General features: G+C 58.1%; 1 protein-coding gene across 4 annotated transcripts in view; it reads left to right on the top strand.

The window, feature by feature from the left end:
* The window catches only part of BIN3 (bridging integrator 3), a 46,791-nt gene extending 29,637 nt beyond the window's left edge, over positions 1-17,154 (top strand). The window contains exons 3-10 of one of the 4 annotated variants that reach the window (XR_011075161.1): positions 2,538-2,578; positions 2,944-3,005; positions 5,563-5,699; positions 6,594-6,634; positions 13,258-13,399; positions 13,611-13,745; positions 16,288-16,649; positions 16,834-17,154. Coding sequence is in view for 3 of the 4 variants with exons in the window: in XM_068552852.1 (XP_068408953.1) it covers positions 2,538-2,578; positions 2,944-3,005; positions 5,563-5,699; positions 6,594-6,634; positions 13,258-13,399; positions 13,611-13,745; positions 16,288-16,434 (705 nt within the window). In the remaining variant the exon portion in view is untranslated. Of the gene's footprint in view, positions 1-2,272; positions 2,292-2,537; positions 2,579-2,943; positions 3,006-5,562; positions 5,700-6,593; positions 6,635-13,257; positions 13,400-13,610; positions 13,746-16,287 lie in introns of those variants that run through there. The other 3 variants (XM_068552854.1, XM_068552852.1, XM_068552853.1) reach the window with 3 other exon arrangements.
* The last annotated feature ends 6 nt before the right edge of the window (positions 17,155-17,160 follow it).

Raw genomic sequence — 17,160 nt, 5'->3', positions numbered from 1 at the left:
ACAAATCCCCCGACTTAGGTAGCACTTTAAACTTTTATCAGGCACATGCACTTTAGCGGGAGTGAATTATGAATTTTTTCTTGAGAGAATCTTTTGGTGGGTCATACAAAAGGTGAGGATAAAAATGTTGGGTTCCCAGATGGAGAAAGAGTGGGTCTGTTGAAAAGAGAGAAGACTGTATGTAGGGCAGGAGGCTAGGGCACCAGTGATTGATTGATTGATTGATCGATTTAGCTGCACCACATGGCTTTGGGACCTTAGTTCCCGGACCAGGGACCAAACCCGGGCCCTCGTCAGTGAGAATGCAGAGTCCTAACCACTGGACTGCCAGGGAATTCCCAGTATGAATTTTACTTCACAACTTTGTGGAAGGTCCCAGATGTTAGGATCATAATGTAAGGGGAAGACCATGTGTTTCTGCTTCTAAGTTTTACAGTTCAAATGAGGAAGGCGAGCCATCTCCATGCAAGAGAGCCCCGTTGTCAAGCCCTGAGGTCGGATGCTAAGTAGGGCCTCTGCGTCAGGCCTCACTGGGCCCTTCCTTGCCCTCCACGGGGCTCCCCACAGCCCCCTGTCACGTGTGTGTTTGTTCTTTTCATCTCCCGACCAGGGCCTGTGTCTGTTTTGGTTTTTTTTTAATTATTTATTTTTGGCTGCGTTGGGTCTTCCTTGCTGCGCGCAGGCTTTCTCTAGTTGCGGCGAGCGGGGGCTACTCTTCGTTGTGGCGCGTGGGCTTCTCATTGCGGTGGCTTCCCTTGTGTTGTGGAGCACGGGCTCTAGGTGCGCAGGCTTCAGTAGGTGTGGCACGTGGGCTCAGTAGTTGTGGCTCGCGGGCTCTAGAGCACAGGCTCAGTAGTTGTGGCGCACGGGCTTAGTTGCTTCGAGGCACCTGGGATCTTCCCGGACCAGGGCTCAAACCTGTGTCCCCTGCATTGGCAGGCGGACTCGCAACCACTGTGCCACCAGGGAAGCCCCCATGTCTGTTTTATTCACCAGTGTATCCCTGGCACCTGGCAGAATGCATTACACTTAATCGGTGCTCAATAAATGTTTGTGGGATTAATGAATGCAGTTTGAAAAAAAAAAAAAAAGGCCTGGATTAAGAGTCTGAATTCTAGCCCTGCTTTGCCACACACTAGCTCTGTGTCCTGATGTAAATCACTTCCCCCCTCTGGGTGGCATTCTCATTTATTTCGTGAAATAATTGGCCTGAATAATGTTCTGCCAGTCTACGACTGTCAAATTTACCTTAATCCAAACCTGGAGCACGAGGCCAGTGGGGTTTTAGAAGACTCCTGGTGAGGCGCAGCGGGGCTTTGGTGATCACTGCAGATTCACACTCCTTCACCTCCAGCCTGTGATAGTCAGGATTTACTGCTCTGCCTGGCGGGAGTCTCGGGGCAGCCGCCAGGAAGGTGCTCTCATAGGTCATGGCTTTCGTTCATCAGCCAGAGCTTTTCCCCCTTAGGTAGAATGACGGTAAAGGGCACAGGCCTGGGAGCCAGGCCGCCTGGCCCGTGTTCAGACCCCAGGCCAGCCGCTTACTGGTGGTGTGACCTTGCTCAGGTGACTCCCCCTCTGTCCCAGTGACCTCAGTGTGGTGAAGGCCGTCAGTGCACCTGCCTGCCAGGTGAGTGATGGAGGAGAAACCGGTCATGGGAGCGTGTGGTGCCTCAACGAGCCATGCAGGGAGCTGCTCGGCCTCCTTGGAAGAGGACAAAGCAGAGGCGGGGGCTCCGTCCTCCTATCGGCCCTCAGACATCAGGACTCCACAGACCACTCTCCTGAGACCGTTGCCTGGGCCCCACTTTACAGATGGGGAGATTCAGGCTCTAGAAGTGCAAGTGACTTTCCTGACTTCACCTGCCTTGTAGGCCGAAGAACTGGGGTCAGGGCGCATACCCACTCGGTCTAAATATCAGGGAAATCTGATAACTCATCCAGAATTTAGAGAGCCTTGCCTGAGTCGATAATAATATCTGTGATGGCTGCATCCCAGCACACAGAGCAGGGATACCTGGTCTTTCTTGATCCACCCTGAACGTAGCAGGTTCTGGACCTGTGAGGAAACCAGGACCGGGAGGGGAGGTGACCCGTTCCAGCCCCAGAGCTGCTGAGCGGCAGGGACAGGACCGGACTCCAACCCGCCCGCTTTCCTCCGTGCCCTGCCTCTTCCCCGATGATGAGTTTCCATCACACTCTGAGCCCCTTACCCGGACCCCGCAGGGGAGGGGAGGGAGCACAGCCCAGCCTCGCTCCCTGCGGTGGAAGAACAGAGCCGGGATCTGCTGGTACCTGCCTGGCTGGCCCTTTCTGGGAGGGGCGTCCTTTGACCTAAATGAAACAATTAATTTGGGAACACAGGGCTCCTGTGTCATGAACGGTGTGCTGGCCCCTGTGTGGAGTGGATGGTGGTGTTTTCTGCAGAAGGGGGAGCGGGGGGGGGGGGGGGGGGCGGGGAGGGAGTTTCGTAGGTGACAGGTTTTCTCCAGCCTGCCGTCATTCCTCCAGTGACTGAGTTATCACTTCCCTTACAGGTGGAAAGAGACTTTGAAAGGGAGTATGGAAAACTCCAGCAGTGAGTGTCAACCCCCAGAAGGGAGGGCAGGGAGGGGGCTGCTCCGAGAAGGAAAAGAGCCCCCTTCCCCGGGCTGCCTCATCCGCTCACCCTGGGAGCCGAGGGCAGCTCAGCTCACCACCTGCCAGGAATTCTCCCCCCGGGGTGGTGGCTCTGTGACAGTCGTGAACTCGTAGCCTTTGGGTGCCTCGCGCCAGCTCGCGGTGGCCCTTCAGTCAGTGGGGACATCTGCGCAGAGCAGGCCCTTCCTCCTCCTGGCAGGCGACCTGAGTGTCGCGTGGGGCTCGGCTCAGGGGGACGGGCAGAACGGGGGCAGAAGCAGGTGGGTGATGCCAGGTCCCCAGGCCCGTGCCCCTGCCTTGCAGGCTGGAGGAGCAGACCAAGCGGCTGCAGAAGGACATGAAGAAGAGCACGGACGCTGACCTGGGTAGGCGGCCCGTCCCCCGTGCCCGGCCTGGACGGGGGAGGGGCAGAGGTGGACGCCCTCCTCGCTCAGTCCCTTTTGGCTCAGAAGGAAGTGCCCTTAGTAGGCGCCCCGCAGATGTCCCTGAGAAGCGGCTTGAGGTCACCCTTCACTTAGATCACCACTCCCTGCATTCCCTGGGGCAGCAGCAGCCACCGCTGGCGGGTGGAGGGCAGCTCCCGTGGTCTGCGCCCCAGAGCCTCCCGCCACTGCTCCTCCAGAGGACGGCGGGGGCGGGGGGGGGGGGGGTTCTGTCCACGACCGCCCCTGCTTCTGACCCCGGCGTCTCCAGACTGTGTGTAGCAAGCCACGGGTCTGATTTTCAGTCTGTCCGTTATTTGTTTTGTGGTGAGTTCTGAATTGCCTGGATTCCATCTTTCGTTGTGGCTCCCCGCTGTCTTCCTAGTAGGGAAATGCTGTGGCCTGTGCTTCTGTTCCTTCCTGCTTCTCCACACAGCTGCACTCTCAGAGCGTGAACGGAAGGGACAGAACGTCAGGGATCCATGAACTGGAGTCTGGCTGTAGAGAGTGTAGGTTTTTAACAAGGAAATCAGGACAAACGGGTGACCCCTGGCACCTAGGATTTCTGGCCGCTGCTGTTCCGAGTCAGAAGTGGAGTCTGGGCAGCGGAAGCCCTCCTGAAACTGTGGTGCCCTCGCCCATCCCAAAGCCTGCATCCCCCCGTCCAGGCCAGAGAGCCTCGCACACTGTTGGCTGGTGCATCAGAGTCAGTGAGGGCCCGCTGCAGTGTGGGTCGCCCGGCCCACCCCGAGACTCTCTGATTCATCAGGTCTGGGTGAGGCTTGGGGACCCCACTTTGAGAACCACTGCTCCACACAGTCGGGGGGGATCAAATTATACCTTTCCTGGTCTTGGAAACTCCTGAGCTGCTGCCTGGACAGGATCTCACATCCAAAGCTGTGGGTCCAAAGTAAGATCCAGTAGGCATGACCAGACCCTGCCAGGTCCTTGTCGACCCCTGCACTCCCAGGTTGTGTTAGGGCTCTAGAGACCCACGTGGGGTCCAAGACTCTTGGGCTCCCTAAGGTACGAAGCCCGCCAGCCTCCTGGTTTGTGCTGGTCTGACCATGCCCCTCCCCTGTCCCTGTAGAGGTAGAACAGGGATGTGAGCTGCCCTAGAGGAGAGTGGAGGCCACGGCGCCCTGCTCTGTTCACGCAGGCCGGTGATGTCTCGGGGTGGGGCTCCCGGATGAAGGGCCGCCCCGCAGACACTCGCCGTTCATTGACTTCAGATGGTTCTAGCAAAGAGACATCGGCGTGAAGATGTGGAGGCGTTAGGAAAGAAAAGGAAAATTGGGAAGGAAGTCTTCCCTCCCAACCCCTGACTTTTGGGGGGTTTTCCCTCAACTACTAAAAAAAAAAATTAGGGGAAGAAATTTTTCAAAAACATTTCCAGTTTTGTCCTTGTTTTCTATATTTTAATTATGCAGTCTGTGACCATTTCATAATCCAGTCAAATTACACGTGAGTTTGCTCCTAAGCCTACAAAGTCACTTTACTTTTTTTTAAGAGGGTTTTTCCCTCCGTTGCTTCAACATCTCTGGGAAGTTTACATTTCCAGTCTTCTCTCATATTTTGCCCTTTTGCTAGGGGACTGCAGCACACCCCCAGATTCAAGAGAAATCAAGGTATACAACACTTAGCAGTGTGCTCTGGTTTCATTGGCAGCATTTTTTTTTTCTTCACGGTTTATGCAATAATGGTCTTACAGTTAATAGCATCTTAAATTTAATGACATAAAATAATAAGAAATAGATCAAAAACACGTTTTCCCGTGAGCCCCTGAAACTGGTACAGACACTGTGGGGTACACAAGGCCCTTCTCCAGCCTTTCCTGCCCCTCTAGGATTTCGTTTGCTGGTAATGGAGGCCTGAAAACTCTCATGGGACCAAGAACTCCAAAGCTGCCAACAGGTTGCCTCGCCACACCAAATCCGGCCTAGTTTTGTCAATAAAGTTTTATTGGAACACACGCATTCTTTGGGTGTCATCTGTGGCAAAGCTGAGTTATTGAAAGCCTAAAATCTTGTCTCTAGCTGTACAGTAGGTTTGCCTCTCTGGTGTAGATACCATGTTACTCTTTCTGTGAGGGAGCCCCAAACCAAGCTTCACGTCCAAACTGCCTGGAGAATTTTTTTTTTTTTTAATGCATATTCCTGGATTCTAGGCTTACTGAAATAAATCTTTGGAGCTAGAAATAATGTATTCCTTACAGCTTCCCACCCAGATGATTCTGTTATAATCCAGAGTTTGGAAAATAAGTCATGGCAACAGGTAAATCTGCTCAAAAGAATTACCCAGAGCAGCATCAGAAATGCACATTACACCATAAGGACTGGTGTCTTGTGCCTCTGGGGTACTGTGTAGTTTATGGCCTGTGGCCATGGATATGGAGGTCGTCCGGGTGCAGGCCTCTGGCCCCAAGGACGACAGGGAGTCCTGAGGACAAGACCTTGAAGCCTGCCCTGTCATTGGTTCACTGAGCTTTGACTTCTTACAGCCATGTCCAAATCCGCTGTGAAGATATCCTTGGACTTGCTCTCCAATCCCCTCTGCGAGCAAGACCAGGACTTTCTGAACATGGTGACAGCCCTGGACACGGCCATGAAGCGGATGGATGCCTTCAACCAGGAAAAGGTGACTGGGGTCTTTGTCTCCCCCTCCTCGAGGCTTCTGTCTGGGTGGAGCGCCGCATGGAGTCCTTATCGGTGCTTGGTCTCCTCCCTGGACACCTGCGTGTCCCAGCCCTGTGAGCTCTCGCCTGGCCGCCCTGCCCCCGCACCGGCTGCTTCCCGTGGCTCCCACGAGCTCACGTCACTCACGTGAGGCCACGAGGGAGACTCAGGCCAGCTCTGCCCACCCATTCCTGTAGCCCCTCAGACTTGCCCGCCCAGCCTCCTCACTGAGCAAGGCCATCGTCGGCTTCACAGGATGAGAACTGACCTGGGACAAGGCCGGTGCTCCTTGTCACCCTTCAGGCTCCCTGGTTGTCATCTCTGCCTCGCTCCAGCGGCAGTTAGGGGTGTCTCCTCCCTGCCTGGGGCTCTCGGGGTACCCCTGTCCTGTCCCCTTTCTCTTCTCAGGAACTTGGAGGCTCCCCTTTTGGGAAGAGTCTGGCTTCCCCCCAGTTTTTGTTTGGTTTTTTTTTAAATTTATTTTTGGCTGCGTCAGGTCTTCATTGCTGCTCGCAGGCTTTCTCTAGTTGTGGCGAGCGGGGGGCCACTCTTCGTTGCAGTGCACGGGCTTCTCATTGCGGTGGCTTCTCTTGTTGCGGAGCACGGGCTCTAGGCACGTGGGCCTCAGTAGTTGTGGCACACGAGCTCAGTAGTTGTGGCTTGCAAGCTCTAGTAGTTGTGGCACCTCAGTAGTTGTGGCACCTGGGCTTAGTTGCTCCGTGGCATGTGGGATCTTCCCGGACCAGGGCTCAAACCCGTGTTCCCTGCATTGGCAGGCGGATTCTTAACCCCTGCACCACCAGGGAAGCCCTGGCTTCCCCCCAATTTTGACGCCATCGGGTTTTTCTTTTGACAGGTGAACCAGATACAAAAGACTGTGATTGAACCCTTAAAAAAGTGAGTAAAGGTCATCGGGGGAACACAGGCCTGAGGGCAGTTGCTGGAAAGGCAGGTCAACCAGCCACTTGGGGACCGAATATCATTTCTGGCAGCCTGTCCCGAGACTCACACGGGGTGGGCAGGAGCCTCCAGGGGACACCGGCTCCCTGATCTGTGGCCCTGGCGTTGACCCTCCCGGTAGCTCCAGAGCACCCGCCTGGCCAGGCACGCTCAGTGGCGGCAGGGCCTGTCTGATCCTCCACAGTGGCCGGCCGGCGCTCCTGTGGTCATTCTGCCATTGTCCCTTTGTTCCTGACCGAGAACCAGTGGGACCAGGGCTTGTGGAGTTAAGCTAGCAGAGATCTTGGCCGGGCCTCCACGGAGATGAGTGAGGCCTTTCATCTCGCTCAGCCGGGTTGGGAGAAGCAGCTGCCTGCCACACTCGGCTTTTGAAGCCGAGGCGGGGTGGGGGGGGGGGGGCGCGGGGGTGTGGGTGGGGGGGGGCGCGGGGGTGTGGCTGGGGGCGCCTCACACGGGGAAGGGCGCTGCAGCAGGGTCCCGCCTGGGAAGGTCCCCCGACTCATGACCTGCCAGGGTCAGAAATTCTTCTGTGAGACTCATCTTCTGTCCAGCAGGCTCTGGTCAGTGATCAGACAGGACTATTCCCCGGGTCCCCTAGGGGGGCGGCGCTGGGTGGGAGACAGGCAGGAACATTGCCTTGAAGCTCCCGAATCACTTCATCTTCCTCCCTGGCCTCTCCCAGCTCGGCTCTGGCCTAGAGAGGCTCCCACTCCAGCCCGGCAGCTGCACTTTATTACCTCTTCCGTGGTGGTCCCTGGCAGTTGCCTCACCAGGACCTGGGTAATGAGGCTGTGCTAATTACCATGAGGCCTGGATCAGGGCCCGGAGGGCGATGAAGAGAGCAGGTTTTGATCCTCTGGCCCCTGGTGTTCAGGTTGTTGAGCTCTTGTTCCCTGTTCAGGTCCAAGGGGTGGGGTTAGGGAAAGCTCTTTCTAAGCTGGGCTGTCTGGAGGCTCAGCCGTGGAGGGCAGGCAGAACCTGGCCCGCAGGGATTTCTCCCCGCTCCTGCCCTGGGCCCCTGTCCCCAGCCCCTGCTCGGCCCCAGGTCGCAGGGTCATGTGAGGAGCAGGGTGCTGAGGAGGCCAGTAGCTCAGGAGGGAGGCGTCGGAAGGAGCTCCACTGCTTGTAGCTCTGTGACCCTGTCTCCAGGCCTGAGGGTTCAGAGCTGGGTGGGAAGGACCCCGAGCCGAGCAGACCCTGCCCACGGGGGTCCCAGGGGCTGCCACGGAGGCTGCCGTGGACACCGGCCCAGAGAACTGGGGGACTGACTTCCGCCTTGATTTCACCACCACCGAGGCGGGCTTGAAATCTGATGCCTGGCTTCTGGAGCCAAATGGAGAGAAATCCCGGCTGCTTCCCACCACTCCAGCCACCCACCACCTGCCAGGAAGGTGGGTGAGCGGCCGAGGGGATGGGCACCATCTCCGCAGCAGATCCGCTGACCTCTGCCCGAGCCCCCCCAGGCCTGCCTGCCTGCCTACCCGGCTGGCTTCTCTGCATCCCGTGGCCAACATGCGATCTCCCCCAACCACATAAACCCAGCACTGCCTGTTGCCGCCTCTTGCCAGGAGAGAAGCTCCCAGGGACCCCAGCACCGGAAACAGGAAACTGCAGCTTTCCTGTCCTCTGATGAGGAACGTTGCCACATGGCCACCCCACCGCCCCCGGCCTCCCCCCAGGGGACTCGGCCTCTAATCCCCCAGTCTCTGGGCCGTGTTCACATGGTGGGATGGGGATGCTTTCAATTTCCCTTTCCTGGTGGGTGGAAGATCCCGGCTGTGTGGGCACAGATTGAGGAATGGCAGGCATTCCCCACCAGGGCCGGCTGCTCGCAGCCCACCTCCCAGCCAGCCTCCCTCCCTCCCCCTTTCCCTCCGCCTCTCGCTGCCTCTTCACCCCACGCTTACCCTGAGGAGCCAGCCATTTGCTGTGCCACCTTAGAGCAGGCAAGAAACGGGCCGAGCTTCAGGAGCGCCTGGGGTAGGCCCAGCCCTGTCCTCCCTTCTCTGCGATTCAAACTTTAGGAGCTTAGGATGTAGCGCAGAAGCCATGCGGCGTCCCCCGAGAAACGGACCAGAATGATAACGGCCGAGGCGGGGCAGTGCAGTGGAGTGGGGAGAACCCTGAACGGGCCAGGCCTGTGCCTCCAAGTCTCTTCCCCTTCTGCGGAAGCGGGAGCGGAGCTGAACTCTCGAAATGGCAGAGCCGGGCACTTCCCTGAGCGGAGAGGGAGGTATCGTGGGCTGGAGTGGCGCTGTATGTGGAGGGCAGAGTCCCTCCTGGGGTCCTGACCCAGGGACTCCCATGTGCCCCTCACCACTAATTATCAGGGGGATGCCAGGCACTGAGCAGAGAGGCTCTAGGCCCGCAGCCTTGCTCCTTCATGGCAGCCCCATAAAAGTGCAGACTTGGTGCCCCAGGGAGAGCTGGATCACCCCATCCTTGTCAGGTCAAGCCAGCAGGTACCCTGTCGGGTCCCAGGGGCATGTCTGGGAGGGGCCCGGGCTCTGGGGACCAGCCTATGCTTGTCCTTGCCTCCCTGCAGCTTCCCTGCCCTGACAAGAAGGTAGGGGGAGCACTAAAACACCCCACACGAGGAGGGGTGTCTGCTGCCAGGAGCCCCTTTCCCCGAACAGCACCCTGGTGTTTATACCCCCCGGCACGTGGAACTGGCAGAGTTCTTCCTGTTACTTCTAAGTGGAAAACGAGGCGGTGTGGCCTCAGCGGGGCAGTGACCTGAGCCAGGGATTACAGAGTTCTGGTCCCCGCCCCCCTTTTGTCAGCTACCTCCGATTACACTGCCTCATCTCCCCTGCCTGCCCTTAGCTTCCCTGCTTTACTGTGAGAAGGGCGTGACACCTACCCCGGTGGTTCCGAGGCCCAGGGCCCAAGGAGTCACGTCCCTCGGCAGCGCGGACATGGAGCTGAGCCCTCCGCGGCCTCTGGGTTCAGCTGAGGGTGCTGTCTGCCATGGGAGGTGGAAGTCAGCGTGCTGAAGAAAGTTTCCCTCGGGCCTCACAGAGCAGCCGCTTCCTCCCCCCAGAGGATACGTGGCCTTGCTTCCGGAAGGCTGAAGGTAGTGTCCTGTGGACACACCCGTCCCCTGAGGTTGCCTGGAAATCGGTCAGCCCTGGATCCATGCCTTCTCCCCCTCGGCTCAGGACCTGCCCTGGGGCTGGATTTCTGCATCCTCTGTAGGTCAGCCCAGTCCCAGCATGTGGTAGTCAGCCTTGCCATTGTATCTGACCCTGGCCCTGGAGATAAAGCCCAGTGGACAACGGGGGGAAGAGGGTCAGGAGCACTGGTCCAAGTGCTGCCGGGGTCAGAGTATCGAGAGCTGCTTGACCACCCGCGGGCTGACACCCGTGCTGAGCTGTAGAACACCCCGCACGTTCCTTCCTTACTCGTGCTGCCCTCCTCCCCAGGACGGAATGGCGCCCCGGCAGAGGCGAGGAAACTCTGCCTGCCACTCCCTGCCTGCCACTCCCCGCCTGCCTCGTCCTTGTCCTGTCGCTGAGCCCACCCCCACCCAGCACCTCCCAGGCAGCCAGCAAGGGGGAGCGGAGGCCGGGGCGCCGGGGCCACCCGAGCCGCGGGTGTTGCGCACAAGAGAATCGGGGTGGCTGCCGGCGGCCCTCGTCCAGTTGGGGTGCAGGGGGAGGTGGCATGGCGGCTTCCCAGGCCCAAGTGCACCTGCTCCCCTGAGCCACATGCCTCTCCGCCAGGAGGGAGAGGGGCTCACCCAGCATCTGAGACCCCGTCATAGCACTGCCTGAGGCAAAAGCAGTGAAGTGAGTCCAGCTCCCCCGGAGGGTCTCAGCCATCCCAGGCGTGTTCAGCCCTACCCGAGGGGGACCTTGTGTCTTGGGGGTGGCTGGTCCAGTTTGCAGAGCACCAAGTAGGCCTGCGTCTTCTGCCCGGCAGAGCAGTCATTCAGGTGTTGATTTGATTGCAGTGCACAGGGGCCTGCGACTGAGGCTTCAGAGAAGCGTGGGTGGTCTGGCCCGCGTTAGCATCTCCAGCTACGTAGTGAGCCCATTACGGACACCCAGAAAGTGAGAAGAATCTGCTTTAGTGGCCTTTCTATCTGTTTCATCAAACTCTGCTGCCTGGGCCTATAGCTTTGTTTGGGGCATTATGCGTCAGTCAAGTTTCTATCCTCTGTTCTCTGGCAGAGGTGTTCATTACTCTTGTGTCACGTGGACTCTTGATTGATTGATTGATTGATTGATTGATTGATTGATTGATTTTTGGCTGTGTTGGGTCTTCGTTTCTGTGCGAGGGCTTTCTCCAGTTGCGGCGAGCGGGGGCCACTCTTCATGGCGGTGCGCGGGCCTCTCACTGTCGCGGCCTCTCCCGTTGCGGAGCACAGGCTCCAGACGCGCAGGCTCAGTAGTTGTGGCTCACGGGCTTAGTTGCTCCGTGGCATGTGGGATCTTCCCAGACCAGGGCTTGAACCCGTGTCCCCTGCATTAGCAGGCAGGTTCTCAACCACTGCGCCACCAGGGAAGCCCCTGGACTCTTGATTTGTTGAGGCTTTTTCCTGCCCCATCTTTCATCTTCTCTGAGTTGCTCTGGGAAGAACCGACTCTGCTCCTGGTCCTGGGTCTCCCTCTGTGTGCTTCACAACCCCCCCGAATAACCACTGCGCCGTCACCTCGGCTTGAGGCCGGAGCTCCACCGGCCACTCGGGCTCCCAGCTGCGAGATAGATGCTGCAGCCCCTTGGGCTTTGTGTTCAAGGAGGCTGCCCCATCTTCTGTCCAGTTCCAGAAAACCTGCTTGCAGGCCGGCCTGGCCTCCTCCCACACTCGTTAGTCAAGGAGAATGCAGCATTCCTGCCTGGGATGCGGTCCTGCCCTGGGTCCACCCCAAGACCGTGTTGCCCTTCCCAGTCAAAGAGGATCCTGGTCACAAAGGTTATGCCCACGGAGCCAGGAATGCCAGAGCCTCTGCCGCTGCTCTTTCTGAACAGCCACCCTAGCATTGCCCTGTGGTTCTTTTAGTCCTGGTGGGGCAGGAGGAAGAGCTCCTCCCGTCGTTTTCCTCAAACATTTGGTTTGACGGTTTGGCCGTTTTCAACAGTAGAACATGAGGATTCCTGTTTTTCCGGCAGAGCTGGTAGAAAAGGCTGGGAGTAGCTTGTCGTCATTTTATTGGAGTATAGTCGATTTACAAGGTTGTCTTAGTTTCGGGTGTACAGCAAAGTGATTCCGTTTTTTATATATAGTTATAGATATATATACACATGTATATACATGTATATATATGTATATATACAGGTGTGTATATATATGTATATATACAGGTGTGTATACATGCGTATGTATATGTGTATGTATATATGTATGTATTCTTCTTCAGATTCTTTTCTGTTATAGGTGATTATAAGATATTGAATATAGTTCCCTGGGCTATATAGTAGGACCTTGTTGCTCATCTGTTTTATATATAGCAGTGTGTATCCGTTAATCCCAAACTCCTAATTTATCATTCATCCCTCCCCCCCTCTTTTCCCCTTTGGTGACCGCAAGTTTGTTTTCTATGTCTGTGAGTCTGTTTCTGTTTTGTAAATAAGTTCATTTGTATCATATTTTAGACTCTACATATAAGTGATATCATATGATACTTGTCCTTCTATGTCTGGCTTACTTCACTTAGTATCATAATCTCCAGGTCCATCCATTCTTGCTGCAAATGGCATCACTTCACTCGTTTTTAATGGCTGAGTAATATGGGAGTAGGTTTCGGTTGCAGGTCTGTCACCTGCTGTTGGCAGCATGAGGTGGTAGGGAGGTGCCAGAGGGAGGGCTGGGACGCTGGAGTTATCTGCTGGACTGTCACTACCTAATTGTGACCTTGGACAAGTCGTGTCATCTCCCTGGTCTCGGTTTTTTCACTTTTTTAACGGAAGATGTTGGACAGAAGCTTGATCTCCCAGCTTTTCTGATACCAGCCCTCAGAGCGGCTGCCCTCGGCCTAGCTCCCGGAACACCCCCAGGTCCGGGCCCACTCCCAAGGGGTGCTGCCTCCGTCTGCTCAAACGGCTTCCTGAGCTCTGTCCACCCCTGTTCCTTCGGGATTGTCCAGAGAGCTCTCCTGGCTCTGCTAGCTCATCTGTCTTTTGTTTCTTCTGAGATGCCTGATGCTAATTAATAGGACCTTAATCTTTTTGTACCAGGTCAAAAAATTTAAAAAAAGACTCCAAGGAGTCTTCAGCTCCTCCATGCTGTAGCACAGGTCTCTGAAATGTGCGGTGGGGGCTAAAGGGCAGTGGCAGCATCAGTGGCATCATGCATGCATGACCTGCTGAGTCTTACCCAGGTCAGCGGAGCCACCCTTACCCTGTCTTCCTTCCCCTGGCCTTACCCCGAGGCGACATTCTCAGCCTGTGCCCCACCAAGGCCAGGGCCCCGTCTATCTTGTTCACAACAAGATCCCCAAGATCTAGAACAGAGTCTGGCGCTTGGTAGGCGCTCGATACGTATTTCTGAATGAGGGATGAGCTGCCAGCCTGCAGCTCCAGGAACAGGCCCGTCTCCAACCCGCTGCGTCCGACAGGTTTGGCAGTGTCTTCCCGAGCCTCAACATGGCGGTGAAACGGCGGGAGCAGGCCTTGCAGGACTACAGGAGGTTGCAGGCCAAGGTGGAGAAGTACGAGGAGAAGGAGAAGACAGGGCCGGTGCTGGCCAAACTCCACCAGGTACCGGGGAGAAGGGGCTGGGGCTGGACAGGGGGCCGCGTGGTCCCACCAAGCAGGTTCCTCCTTCACCCAGGGGCCAAGACACCAGATGTCCTGAACCCCCGCCATACACACACACACACCACCTCCACCCCCACCCCGTCCCCCGTGCCCCAGTCAGGAAGCTGGATGAGCCAGCGAGAGCTGTGACACCCAGGGTCTTGCCCCTCAGGCCCGAGAAGAGCTTCGGCCCGTGCGGGATGACTTTGAGGCCAAGAACAAGCAGCTCCTGGATGAGATGCCACGGTTCTACAGCAGCCGACTGGACTACTTCCAGCCCAGCTTTGAGTCCCTGATCCGCGCACAGGTGAGGCCGCTGCCAGCCCACAGGATGGCCCAACACTTCTCCCCTCGGGAGGCAGTCGCGGGCTCTGGAGGCCCACCTCATGCCAGCCCCGCCCTGCTCCCCACACCAGAAGCGGGGCTCAGCCACTCTCTGCCCCCAGCCCCGCCCCCGAGGGAGGAATGCAGGGCGCCCTGGTTGTGGGCTGGAATTCCTGTTTCTGTTCCTCCGCTGCTCTGGTTAATCCCAACTTTCACACGAGGTCCCTTGTCGTCCAAGAGTTCTTTGCTGAAGTTCTCTCTCCACGAGCAGCAGGAGGAGACCAGGCTGCACCCCCAGCGCCTCACCCTGATGGGCAGGTCAGGGACAGGGGCCACAGGTGAAGGCCTTTTTCCGAGGACCCTGCACCCCCTCCCCTCCCTAGTTAGTCGTTCTCTTTTGGTGGAAGACTAGGGGGTGTCTTGACTTTTAGCGACCCTTGGAGGGGTCCCTAAACCTCGGCGAGAGCCATGCTCAGGGCCCCCGCCTGGGTGCCAGGCCGTGGTGCATCTTCCAGCGGAAAGGCAGGCCCACTCGGCTTGGGCACGGGTGGACACGTGCACCGCGGAAGCACTGGGGCCGAGATCCCATGCCTCCTGCTACTCAGAGGTGTAGAGACAAAGTGTGGCTCCTGCCCTCCTTCCCCCTCCCCCATGTTCTTCAAGCCCTTAGCAGGGAGTATTCTCCCCATCTGTAAAAGAGAAAAGGTTGAGGTGCCAAAACCAAGAGGTCTTCTCCACGTGGGACCCCCCCCCCCCCCCCCCCCCGCCAGGTGACTGCAGGTGCTCAGCATTCTGCCACCTTCCCCACCAGGTAACAAAGCTGAAGGCTCAACATGTCCCCGTCTGCCTCCAGCCCGCCTCGGCGCTGGGCCTGGGTGTCTGGCGCCCTCCAGTGGGCACTCTCGTTCTTGCAGAGTCCACAATCACAGATAGCCAGGAAAAGCCTGATTCCTGCCTCGAGCCTGCGTCTTCAGAGAACACCAAACCCCATGGGAATCATGGGATCAGGACACTTGGGATCAGGACCCCTGAGCAGGATTGATGTTGGAGCCGGGACTTGTTAGTGACCGTGTCCCCAGGGGCTCAGGGAAAACGAGGCAGAGAGCTACGTGCATAGGGACGTGAAGGTTCCCACGCTTGCCCCCAGAGCACTGCCCCTGGAGGTGCGGGCTTCCTTCCAGCAGCTTCGCCCTGGGCCGGGGACGGTGTGTTTCAGGAGACCTGTGACTTCCCTGTCCTGTGCCGCTGCTCCCGGACCCGCAGCCACCTGCCCTGCCCCCCTCCACCCTGTTGCTCGCAGGAGACAGCTCCAGGCTGCCCAGGTTGGGAGCCAGGGATGCCCTGTAACCAGGCAGCAGGGTGGCGGAGGGTTGTTTACTGCCTCGTCAGCGCCAGCCTCCCCCTGCCGCGGCTGCTGCTGCCATTAGTCACTGGAGAAGTGAGCATTCCTAGTGACTCAGCCTGCGCAGTGCGGCTCAGGGCAGGGAGCTGGGGGGAGGGGGGCCATCCCACTCCCTCCCCCAGCACTAGTCGGGGGCCCTGTCCCCTCAGGTGAAGACAGTGTTTGGAGACCTTGATTTAGCTCCCCCTCAGCCCAGCTGTGGGAGTGTGGAAGACATGGCCTGGCCTGGCCAATAACGGCACTCCAGGTTTCTAGAGAAGGAGAGTTCCTTCTCCCCAGAGACAACTCGGAGCTGGAGATGGTAACACTTAGGGGTGTTTGAGTGGTGTGGAACACTTTCTTGAAAGTACATGACTTCATTTGGTCGTGAGGTGGAGACTGAGGCAGAAATGGTCCCTGCCCTCCTCCCCTGGGCCTGCTCAGCCCTCAGCCATCTGAGGGCTGCCGATGGGTACCCCCATTCCTCGTCCTGCCCCCGCCTCGTTCCTGTGCGCCTCTCCCATCCCACCTCTGGTGCCTGTGCAGAGGGAAACAGGGAAGTGAGCCTGGCCTCTGGGCCCTGCTTTCCTGGCTCTGCAGCTAAGGCAGTGATTGGCGGTGGGATGAGCTGGGAAGGGACGGAGGCTAGAACCGTGTTCCCTCTCTCACCTTTACTTCTAAGGCTGGCCCAGGGCTTTGGGAGCTGCTGTGCCCTCTCCCACAGATGAGAGCTTCTCCTAGCTTCTGTAAAGCAGTTAGCCCCTTGTCGCAGGGCCTGACTCACTGGCGCCCCCAGGACCCGCCAAGGATCCACCCACACCCCCCAGCCCTTCCCCCTCAGCTGCTTGGAGAGCTCGAAGGCAGAGCCCCCCCCCCCCCCACCTCACCAAGGACCTGTCGCTCCCTCCGCTACCCAGGCAGTGGGCAGTGAACGTTCCTGAAGGAGCCGGGGCTGTGGCTGCCACGCAGCTCAAGGGGAGGGGCGGTGGTGGAGGGAAGAGTGGAGTCCAGCCCTGCGCTCTGCCTCCCACAGGCTCCGGCCCTCCGCCCATCCATCCACCGTGCCCCCGGGGGGTGGGGGCGTGCCGCGGGGCCTGGTACCCTGGAGCCCACCACCGCCGACCTCCTCCTGCTCCCACCCCAGGTCGTGTACTACTCGGAAATGCACAAGATCTTCGGAGACCTGACCCAGCAGCTTGCCCAGCCCGGCCGTCCTGACGAGCAGCGGGAGCGGGAGAACGAGGCGAGACTGAGCGAGCTCCGGGCCCTCTCCATCGTGGCCGATGACTGAGCCCGGCCCTCGGAAGATTCTGGGACACAAGTCGGCCTCTCTAGCCTACGCTTTACGAGCTCAGGCTCGGGCATCAGGCAGCAAAGGGCCCTTGCCTGGGAGAAGGGATAGCGGCAGCTCCCGCTCCACCACCCCAGCCCTTGGGAATGAGCCTGGCAACCAGGAGCCCCGAGCAGGCTCTCGCCTCCCCAGTCGTAGCAAGAACCCACAGACAGGTAAGCAGTGTAGACTGTCTTAGTCCCTAAAGAACCGTCCAAAGGGCATCCTGGCCTAGGGCCAGAGCCTGGGCTCTTGTCTGCTCCCTTGAGGTCTTAGCCTGGCTTGCACGGTTGGGATCACGTCTACCTCCAAAAGGGCCACCCTGGGGAGTCACCCACCCTCGCTGCCTTTTCACCTCAGACTCGCCTTTTCTGGGAGAGGCCTCGACACTGACCTGGGCAACGTGAAAGCCACGGTCTCCCAGCCGCAACGGGCCCCTCACCCCAGCCTCTCGGCAAGACAGCGGCCGGCTCTGCCCACTTCTAGACTTTGGGTCAACTGCAGGGCAGAGCCCCAAGTCTCGCGGCTTCCCTAGGAAGCTGGGACTCAACGCGTGTCAACAGCCTACCCCACAAAATGTCACAGACCGAGTCACAGGCCTCAGAGCCACAACAGTGGGTTTATGTCTCACCTGATTATTTGGGATTTTATTTTTCCAAGTAAAGTTTTCAATAAAATGTCTGTATA

This window comes from Eschrichtius robustus, chromosome 10 (genome assembly GCF_028021215.1).
Source record: "Eschrichtius robustus isolate mEscRob2 chromosome 10, mEscRob2.pri, whole genome shotgun sequence".
NCBI lineage: Eukaryota > Metazoa > Chordata > Mammalia > Artiodactyla > Eschrichtiidae > Eschrichtius > Eschrichtius robustus.
The sequence above is the reverse complement of the archived record's forward strand: the minus strand, read 5'-3'. Positions and strand labels throughout refer to the sequence as shown.